This window comes from Varanus komodoensis, unplaced genomic scaffold, assembly GCF_004798865.1.
Source record: "Varanus komodoensis strain SLA01 unplaced genomic scaffold, ASM479886v1 scaffold13_3, whole genome shotgun sequence".
In the NCBI taxonomy this organism is placed as follows: Eukaryota; Metazoa; Chordata; class Lepidosauria; order Squamata; family Varanidae; genus Varanus; species Varanus komodoensis.
Genome location: NW_025335409.1, coordinates 8919914 through 8930514, shown reverse-complemented (window position 1 = coordinate 8930514; position 10601 = coordinate 8919914). Strand labels below are relative to the sequence as shown.

Genomic DNA, 10601 nt, shown 5'->3' with positions numbered 1-10601 from the left:
GCGATGACGCCAGCAGGGCTTCGCTCGCCTTCTCACACCGCCAGGGGCAGCTCAGTCCGGGCGCTGCCCAGAGGCACGTGCCCGCGCTGCGGCTCCCCCTGGCCCGCCTAGGAGGCGCTCTGCCTGCCGTGCAACGTGCCGCGCTCCGCCGTCCGGCCAGCGCGCTGGCGTGGCGCCCCAGGCAGGACCCTGGCAAGGAGACGTGGCCCCCGCCCGGCGAGACCGGCCCGTTTCGAGGCCCCCTCGCTTCCCACGGGTGCAGCCTCAGTTCACCGCGGCTTTGTCAGCGCTGCTGCGGGGGCTTAGGCTGCAGGAGCGCGCCTGGCCAGTCGCCCCAAGCCGAGGTCACGTGTCGTGCTTACGTGGGAGCGAACCTCATTGGAAGCCAGTGGGGCTTTCCTCCGAGCTGAGCTTCGAGTCCGCGATGCGCCTTTGTCTGTGCATGGTGGGGGTGGTGGAGAAGCTGTTACCGAAGCGTGTTCCTTGCCCACAGGTTTCAAGCGGGATGGGTGGACCTCCCGCCCGTTGGGCCGCGCATGCATTCAAGCCCCGGAAACCTAGAGCCGGGGCCTTCAAACCCCAAGGCTCCTCTCTGGACCATATGAGAAAGGGTGGCTTCTGAGCGTGTGCAAAAGGCTTGCCACTCGTTCCTGAAGAACCCCTCTACGCAACTGATAGGACTTTATTTGGGATGAGAAAGGGTTAAGACTCACAAAGGGAGCACTTGAACCAGCCTCCCTTAACCTGGTGCCTTCCAGATACGTTGGACTACAACTCCCAGCAGCCTGAGGCACCAGGCTGGAGAAGGGAGGCGTAAAACTTCGAGGGCTCTCTTCTCCCCACCCGCTCTCCCTTCTTGTGTCTGTAATGCGTGACTGCAGGAGAACGGGTTGGATCCAGCGCTGCGTGCAACATAGCCCGGGGTTCCTCTCTCTCGCAGCCGGCTGCTGGTTTAATGCCCGCTCCCTCTCTTTCCGCGCGCCTCCTCCTAACTTTCGCTTGCCGTGCGAGCGCGGCTCTGCTAGAAGAAGAGCAGGTAAAGAATCCAGTCCACGCGGCTTCTGTTTGCATAACTCCATAGGCAAGCGGCGGCGGACCTCCCTTTGCAGTGATGTGGCGGCGGCAGGAGCAGGTCGCATCACGTTGCTAGCCTTGTGTTTGTACCAGTTTGAGACGGGATTAAAGAGGAGGGCTTTCTGCCTCCCTCTCTCTCTTTTTAAAGGGGCCAGCGGTAGTAAAACGTGGGCTGCGCGCACACTCGCCTGTCTCGCTAGCGGCAGGCTCATGGGTGTGTGTGAAGAAGCAGCAAGCTGGGCACGGATGGGATGCACCGTCACGTACCGAAGCCCGACATAGCATAGTGCGGCCGTTCACTTTCGCAGAGCAGGTGGTTAGTCATTATCCTGGGAGGGAGGGTTGATCGGCTGGGGGAGGAGAGATGGGGAGAGGGAGGAAGGCAGGCAGGCCTCTTAGGATCCTTCTCGTCGGAAGTCTGTCTTTTGCAGCGGAGCGAAAAAACCATGTTATAATTAATAACAGCATCCGCAGCCAGAAGGTGGGAGGGGGGGAATCACGCGGCGATTAACAACTTGCTGGGATCTTTGTGGCTCTGCCTTCTGCAAGGAAACCTTTTTTTTCAAAACTTACATATAGACACTCACACGCACAGACACACACGACGCAGTGTCGGTTTTAACAGTTCTTTATTACTAAGTGCTCCGGCCTGGGCACAGGGTGAGTCAAGGCCCCTGCCAAGTTTTACCATCTCAAGGATAAAAGAGAAAAAAAAGTTGGTTTGTGCAGCCGCCGTTTGAGAATTGAGCGTCTCCATGTAAAAACACCACCTCGGGGTTGGGGGGGGGGGTTGACACGCCCGAAGCAGGCAAAAACTAGCCCTGTGGACGTTTGCGACTGCAACTACTATAAAACCCATCCAACATGGCCAGTAGTTACCGAAGCTGTGCCTTAGAAGTCGAAGACATCTAGAGAGCTGCCTTCTTGCCTGCCCCTGCTATAAATGTCTGCGCAAAAGGAAGCCCCACTGAGTGCAATGGACTTGCTTCCAGTCAGAGTTTATAGGATTGCAGCCTCAACAACTCCGTAATCAGGAGTTACATGCACTCTAATTCTCTGCACGTCTACCCAGAAGCCAACGTGCATAGGATTACAGGGTAAGATAAGTGCCTCCGTACAGCCAGCGCTTTCCCGTAACAGTCCGGCTCTGTACGCGTTTGCTCGAGAGGGAGGCTCACTTTATTCAGTGGAACTCATTGCCAAGGGACTCGCGCACCGACCTGCCGCGGGTCGCCCGAGGAGGAAATGTCCCGCTGACTCCAGCGGGGTGTATTTCCGAGAAGTCTACCCAGGATCCGGGCTCGTGCGAGTTGTTAGCAAAGGTCATCCAGCAGGCTCTGCGTCACATCTTATCGTGGTCTTATTCGAGGGTGCTCAGCACTAAGTCCTGCTGACCGCAATGGGGTTTGCTGTCAGATAAGTGCGGAAACAGCACTGCAGCCTACATGTGTGTGGTTTAGGTGCGCTTAAGCCCTCTGCTCTCAAGGCTGAGGAGGGTTGCGGCGCGGCGCATGGCCTGATCGACATCCCCGCTTGGTCTTCCTCCTGCCAAACCCGAGGCGCCCCGAGGCGCGCCCTCCCCTCCGCCGGGCGCCCCGAGGCGCGGAGCGCTTGCTGTTCCTCAACCCGAACGGAGCCGCTTCCCCGTCCGGCGCTGCGCCATGGGCGACGCGAAAGCAGCCGCGCTGCTGGGCGCGCTCCGGGCGCTGGTCACGTTCTTGGCCCCCGGGGACCCTCTCCAGCGGCTGCCGGCGGGCGACGACTTGGGCAAAGTTGCGCCCCCCTCCCTCCCGTCCGTCCGTCCGTCCGTCCTCCCTCCTCCAGCTCGCCTCCCAGGAGCTGTCCCCGCCTCCCGGCGTCCCTCCCTCCGCGCCCTCCCATCCTCCCCAATCCCGGGGTTTGCATGGTACGTTCCGCACGTGAGCCGGGTGCTGGTCTAGCTGGCGACGCGCGTGCCCTGTGGCCAAAACAACCGATCGGCGAGCCCAGGCGCGCGTGCGGCCGGGCTGAGTCGCGGGAGCGGGGGCGAGGAGAGTCCTGGGCGGCTGTCGCGCTGCCTCTGCGCCCCCCTCCGCAACTGGCCTCTCCCCTCCCCGCGGTTTCCCCCAGCGGCACAAGGCGAGCCCCGGCTGTATGTGCCACTGCCGTGCCCGAGGAGCTTCGCAGACTGCGTCGTCCCGCGGATCCCGGCAGGAGAGGCAAGCGCAGCCCCAGAGGTGCCGCCGGCCATGGACGAGGGGCTCGCTCGTTTGCAAGAGAGGCAGTTGCTGGAGCACAGGGACTTCATCGGGTAAGGTGTCCGCGCTTGGCGTGTCTCCGTGGTGGTGTCATTTAAAGTGATGTCCGGCACGGAAGAGCCGGCTCGTTCTGCAGTGGTTCTCCGGCGCCGCTGGCTCCCCCGCCCCAGGGCTTTCTGCAACACGGCAGCGGGCTGTTCGTGCATCTTTCGGCTGGGCACGCTCTAAATGTACACGTGTCCTTCCAAGCCCCTTCCAAATATTTCCTCGCGCGTTTTCATGGTGGAGAAGATAAGGGAGATGGCATTGCTCATGGGAGATGGGTCTGTGTTTTCGCAGGCTGGATTATCCCTCCTTGTATATGTGTAAACCCAAGAGGGGCATGAAGAGAGACGAGAGCAAGGTAAGGCCAAGTTTTTGGTGCTCTTCAGGGCCTCCACGGTACTTAGTGGGGGGATGGTGAGTGAGGCTCAGATGAATGTGAGTATTATTCAAAACAGCCCTTCTTTGCCTAATCCACACCATCTCTGTTACCACCAATCTGTGGTTTTATTTATTCATTCATTTGCGCATTTTGCGAAATAACAGTTGGGTTGGCTGGGGAGGTGTTCCCCTGCTAGAAGGTGCTGTACTTTGGAATGAGGGAGGGAGGGAGGAACTGCAGAGCTGATGGGACAGTGGCTTGACTCCTGCTTGGCATTATAGGAAACTTTACTGTTTGTCCTTTCCCTCCTTGGCTTTCTTGATTAGGAGACATACAAACTGCCACATAGATTGATAGAGAAGAAGAGACGAGACAGGATTAATGAATGCATTGCTCAGCTGAAAGATTTATTGCCTGAGCATCTGAAACTGACAGTAAGTTCTGTTGCTGTGTGTGTCCATATCTTTAAACATACACATATGTGTATTCCTCTCCATGTATCTGTCTAGTTATTATTATCCAAATCACACAGTGATAGTGACTCTTTGGGAATCTTTTATGTTCGAGGCCCCAGTGGTTTACCCACTTACCTGGGAGTAAGGCTGAGTGGGCTTCATCCAGTCTTAGAGTAGACCCATTGAAATAAATGATTCAGTTAGTCAGGATTCACTTAAATTCCAGTGGGTCTATTCCTAGCACAACTAAGTCTCATTTCATCCCACTTAATTTAATTGGACCCACTTCTGAGTGGACATGCATAGGATTGTAGGACTGCAGTCTTTGCACACTTGCCTGGTAACAACCTCATAGAACTCAGTGGGACTTACTTCTGAGTAAATGTGGATGTAGTTGTGCTGCAAAGGATGTTTTATGCATATTTGAATGTAAAGTGAGGCCAAAAGCTCTATTATAGTTCTGTTCTCTTAGCAGGAAATCCACCATGTTCAGTGGGTCTTACTCCCAAGTAAATGTCTGAGGTGCAGCCTTAAAATTAAACTGGATTGGATGCGATTCTTTTAATGAGATTTTAATGTTTTAAAATTCCAAGACATTCCATATTTTTACTCTTTCTGCCAAATCATCATGCACAGAAAGTTCCCTATGTAAGAGCACTCCTGTAGATATGCCAAAGAAACACCCCAATTTCACAGTGTCTCTTAGTTGTGAAGTTTCACACTGAATACAGTTTTATCAGTAAAGCAATAATACAACAATAACTGAGTTTCACAGTAAGTTTTGGGAAACAATGTAACACTCTGATTGTAACTAATCCACTTTTCCCCCTTTGAAGACACTAGGACATCTGGAGAAAGCTGTAGTTTTGGAATTAACTTTGAAACACTTAAAAGCTTTAACAGCCTTAACTGAACAACAGCATCAGAAGATAATTGCTTTACAGAATGGTAAGTAAAGCCTATCACAGAAATTCAGTACAGGAGACATGGTTCTTTAAAAACATAACAAAAACAACTTGAGAGAAAAACTTGGAAGGTTATTCCAAAAACTTGGAAAAGAGATGCTTTTCTGTGTTAAGAGGGAAACTACAATAAAATGCTTTAGGCAATGGTTCACCAACTGCTAACTTTAGAATAATCTCACTGTTCCCACATTGAAATCTGCAGTAGTAAATCAGAGCAGGAACTTGTGTTTTGCAGCCAGGTGACCTGATTGTATGCATGTTTATTCAGAAGCTGATCCCCCTCATTCTAGTGGGGCTTACTTCCAAGCAGGTTTGTGCAGGGTGGCAGTTGTGCAGCCTGATTCTATGTGTGTTCACTTGGAAATAAAGTCCTATTGTGCATACTGATGCTTAGTCCCAAGTGAGTGAGTTTAGGATTGCAGCTTTAATGTGTTACCTATTGAAATGCAGACTTCCCTTCCTTGTTTCCCACAGTGAACCATAAATCACAGCACTAGATTAGCGGCTGATAACTTTGAAACAACAACTTACTACTTCAACATAAAAAAAATAAATTCTAGGATTGTAGTAGTGCAACAATCAGACTCTAATACTTGGTCTGATACCTGTAAATCCAGGTGTGTGACACTGATTTTGTTCTTTATTCACCTGTTATTCTTTTCCTCCTATTCTCCCCATCACCTCCTCCACCACCCCTCTTTATTACAGGAGAAAGATCTCTGAAGTCTCCTCTCCAGTCCGACCTGGATGCTTTTCATTCGGGATTCCAGACGTGCACCAAAGAAGTCTTGCAATACCTCTCCAGGTTTGAAAGCTGGACTCCCAGGGAGCAGCGATGCACCCAGCTCATCAACCATCTGCACTCGGTTTGCATGCGGTTCCTCCCTAGCCCTCAGCTCTTGACTCCAAAGATCTGTGGGAGCAAAGGACCATGTTCCAGCTCCTCTGCTTCTTCCTGTGTGCAGCAAGATCATACCAGCCCAAAGCTGGAAAGCCAGCCAAACTGTGTGCCCGTCATCCAGAGGACCCAGAATAATAGCAGTAATAGCGGCGGCGGCGGCAACAGTGCCCATCATCATCCCAGCAGCAGTGTGGAGCTTGGTGGGGAGAACGACACAGACACGGATAGCGGCTACGGAGGGGAGTGCGAGGGAAGACCAGATGGCGAGAAGAGCCAAGGCAATGGGACGATCAAGCAGGAGCCCTCCGGGGATGAGCCAGCAGCCAAGAGGTTGAAGCTGGACTGCAGCAGCAGCAGCAGCCCCTCCGCAGTGCTGAGCCCAGACCAGGCAGTGGCTGCCGCTCTCATGAGACCTGACCCAGCCCTGCTCAGCTCCCTGGTGGCTTTTGGAGGGTTAGGGGGAGGGGGAGGGGGATCTCCCTTTGCTCAGCAACCTGCTGCTCCTTTTTGCCTGCCTTTCTACTTCATCTCCCCCTCAGCAGCCGCTGCCTACATGCAGCCGTTCCTGGACAAGAGCAACCTGGAGAAATATCTCTACCCAGCTGCTGCGGCTCCCATCCCCTTGATCTACCCAGGGATTTCTGCTCAGGCTGCGGCTGCGGCAGCGGCAGCTGCCGCGGCAGCTGCCTTCCCCTGTCTTTCCTCAGTGTTAGCACCAGCAGAGAAAGCCAGTTCAGCTCCAGCAACCACCTCAGCCCTGCTCCCTCCTGATGTGGCTTCTGCTGTCCAGCAGCTTTCCCATCCGTTCATTGGCAACCCAGCTGGCCTCAGCCTGGACATGGCTCTCCCTTCACAAGAAGAGCCTCTGCAGGCTGGAGAGGAAAATCCTTGAGCGACTCCTGTAGCAGATACAGCATTTATCATGGAAACCTACATGGATCTTGCTTCCTACTTAACGGCAGAGATCCATCACGCTTGAGAATGATAAGCCTCTCTCCCTCTTTTAAGGGAAAGCTTACTAGGTCAACCATTTTTGGCTCCTTTGTTTAACAAAAATTAAGCTCTGTCTTCTTTTCCCTCCTCCCCAGCATCTTTTTCCAAGAGCTCCTTGTTCATTTTTCCCTCGTGACATTTTTTCATGCTTTATACATATATAAAAAAACGCACTCACAGGTTTGGTAGCATTGCAGGTTTGTTATTTTTACCATTTGAAACAAAAGCCAATGGAAGGACTCTTTTAGGGGAAGACAACAGAGCTGAACTTTCTGTGTAAGTGGAGGGTTTCAACATAATTGCAAAGTCCATGGAAAACAGGAAGGGGGCAATAGCATCTTGAACTAGGAAGGCAAGTTAGGCAATACCATGTAACCGTGCTGATGCCATGATTACAGGCGCTTTAGGGATGGTCAGTAATAGTGATGGTGGTGGTGGTGATATGAACAGCACAGGAATGTTCTGGATAACAGAAATTACTCTGAGGGGCTCAAGCTGCCGAGAGGGTTTCCTGCAACAGGCCCTGTTGCTTTTAATGGAAATTCTGCAAGAGCTCTACAATACTTCTACGTAACTTCAGTGGGATTTGTGCAGAAGGATTTCATGGCAGATTATACCAATAGCAGGACAAGCAAGCTTTAGCATACTATGCGTCCTGCTTCATGGTTTCATCAACTAAGGCTGCAATCCTATGTCCAGCTTCCTGGGAGTAGGTCACACTGAGCTCACTGACATTTCCCTCTGAGTGGACATGCATAGGCTAGCTCTATAAGATGCAGCTACAATTAGATGCACACTTTCCTGGGCATGTCCTACTGAACTGAATCGGGCTTTCGAGTAAAGAAGCTCATCATGCCCATGATGGCTCATAGTTCTCTGTACACTTATTTGGGATTAAACTTGACTCAATTCACAGAGATTTACTTCTGAGTACACTTGCATAGGTTTATGCTATAAGGATGCAATTTTGGTTGGAAGTCAGATCCAAGGGGCTGGGATCTCTAAGTCCAAATCTACTAAACTCTAGTTGTCATGCTGCTTACTTAGGAATACTCCTAGTGAAGCCTGTATTGTTACTGTGGGGTAAGTTGTTTTGTGAATGAAAGCCTGTGAATCCCAGAGCTTTGCTACTCTATTATGGACATCTTAATTGGTTGCATATAAGAATCGTGGTGAACCAGCCAGTGAAATGTAAGTGCAGCTAAACAACACTGTAATCCATGGGCTGACATCAGATCTTGCCAGATGCCAACCATCTGATGCAGATTGCGTGTATTCAGAGCTTAGGAACCATTTCTTTCCATTACAGCTTAGGGCTGTAGGTTACCTTCGTGACACAGAATGTTTGGATTATTCTATTCGTGAAAATATGGGCATGGAGAGAGAAAGCAGGAGGTGAGAATAACCTTTACTTTGCTAGCACTTTATTGAGAAATAGGCCATGAATGAATTGACCTTGCTTTAGGGGGGTTTTTTAGGGACTTTTTTTCTTGCATAATTAGAGCTGTCCCTGGTTTTGGCTCAAGGGTTCAGACAGTGCAAGAACCCATCCCATGCTGTAATTTAGTTTTTGTTTAAAGTAAGTGCATCTGTCCACATCTTCGGGGGTTTGTTTTGTTTTGTTTTTTTGGTTTTGGCTGTGTTCCTGTTTTTGAATTACCTTGTATAGGAAGGAACATTGTTACACCAGACTAAAAACATGACATTTCAGATTAACAGAGCAATCTTACATGTGTTCATTCAGAATTCCTACTATTTTTTTGTAGACCAAAGGTCTTAAATTTGGTTGCCAACCGTTTGTACTCTCCTTCTCTTGTGCCTTTAACAGCAGCCTAAACATACGGTTGCTAATCCAGCTGTAGTTCTGTACATCCTAGGGGTATGCCTACCATGTGTAATACAGCTGCATTCCTATACACTCTAATCTGGGAGAAAGCCCCACTGAACTCAACAGGATTTAGTTCTGTGTAGATGTGCATAGATTGCACTGTAAGAATTCAGCCAATTCAGTAAGCCAGAATTCTATTATGTTGTGGATTGGGAATATGGCATCTGTAACAGTTTTATTTCTGTTTCTCTGTTGGTGGATCGGGACATAAATGGTTCAGCTTTTCTTGGCATGGAGATAAAGACTTTGTTTGCTTAATATTGGCATGTTAGGCCACAGTTAAAGGCACAGGCAGGAAATAAGCCAAAAAAACCTAAGAGGAGATAACAAATAATTTTTAAAGTATGTGTGGGTAATTGGGGAAAAGGTGGGATAAAGCTTCAATGGCAAGATCTTTCTCTCTCCAAATATCCTGATTTCCCTTTCTGAGGACAGTTGCCAGACACCAGATAATCACACAACTAAAGCTTTGTTAATAAGGCTTAAGCCAAGAACCTTGCCTAGATATTTTTAGTTTGTTGCCAAGGTAGCACTGTGAGAAATCTCACTTGAATGTTATGCAAGAGGTGAGACACAACAGTCTGACTATGAGTGAATATGCCCGGGTCTGTTAGTCATTTGGGGTGCGTTTGCTGCTGCTACTGTTGCTACCGTTTGCCTCAGACGCTGTATTTAAACAACGTTGTTGTTGTTTTCCTTTCCTTTTCTTTTTTTTAAAATTTTACTAGCCTACAGAATGGCTGTATGTAAATAGTTGTTAATACATCCAATTAATGATGCCCAACATGCTATTTTTGTAGGAAAATCTGTGTTAATGATATTTTGAGTTAAAATATCTCTTTTGTGGAGGAATTGCTGAAAAAAGTTGCACTTTTGTTACAATGCTTTTGCTTGGTACAAGCTTATGCTGTCTTAAATTATTTAAAAAAGAAATACTGTCTGCAAGAAATCAGCTGTTTTAAGAACAGTTTAAGTATGTGAGATATTAGGAATTGATCTTTATATTGGGTATTTTCCAGCAGTCCATGAATTATACTATCAAAATATTTCCACAATATTTTGTGATTTAAGCAAAAAAAAATTCTTACTAAAGAATAAAAAAACCTTTAATACACAATATGGGTTGTCAGTTAAAGGTCTCATAAATCACAGAACTGCCTTCCTTCAGCCATGTGAACAATGACATTTTCAAAGGACTTTAGCATAGATAAAGTTCCTTTAGTTTTTAGAAGAACTGGCTTTTTATGATGTGTTTTGAACAAGCCTCTGCATCAAAGTATAATTATGGCTGGTTTGAACTAGTGGTGGTACACTGTAGTTCATGGAGGCAGCGGACAAGCAAAACCACTTGCTATCGAACATGGTGCTTCTGCAGCATGGCTATTTGTAAGACCAGCCCTCCCCAACCTGAGCCCCACCCCCCCACCCCCCACCAAGAGGTGTTGAGTTCCATGTGAGTAGAATCCAATCATGGCAGCATCTATGAATGTGAGTCAGTCTAACTTGCAGATCTCATGATCATATTTACCCTTAATAGCCCTTAAAATGTAAAGGTTTCCCCTTGACATTAAGTCCAGTCATGCCTGACTCTAGGGGGCAGTGCTCATCTCCGTTTCCTAGCTGAGGGAGCCAGCGTTTGTCCGCAGACAGTCTCCGTGGTCATG

The 10601-nt window shown here is 49.3% G+C and overlaps 1 protein-coding gene across 1 annotated transcript; it reads left to right on the top strand.

Moving 5' to 3' along the window:
- The first annotated feature begins 3054 nt into the window (after nt 1-3054).
- On the top strand, nt 3055-10054 carry BHLHE41 (basic helix-loop-helix family member e41). The gene is made up of 5 exons (XM_044423506.1): nt 3055-3364; nt 3651-3714; nt 4062-4169; nt 5027-5138; nt 5864-10054. The coding sequence occupies exons 1-5, from the start codon at nt 3303-3305 to the stop codon at nt 6946-6948; spliced, it is 1431 nt and encodes a 476-aa protein (XP_044279441.1). The 5' UTR covers nt 3055-3302; the 3' UTR covers nt 6949-10054.
- Nucleotides 10055-10601: the final 547 nt, after the last annotated feature.

Excerpts from the sequence above, each read along its gene's own strand:
- BHLHE41 (XM_044423506.1), top strand. The coding sequence starts at position 3,303 with ATGGACGAGGGGCTCGCTCGTTTGCAAGAGAGGCAGTTGCTGGAGCAC. Across the intron at positions 4,170-5,026 it reads CTGAGCATCTGAAACTGACA|ACACTAGGACATCTGGAGAA; the intron begins GTAAGTTCTGTT and ends CCCCCTTTGAAG. Across the intron at positions 5,139-5,863 it reads GATAATTGCTTTACAGAATG|GAGAAAGATCTCTGAAGTCT; the intron begins GTAAGTAAAGCC and ends TCTTTATTACAG.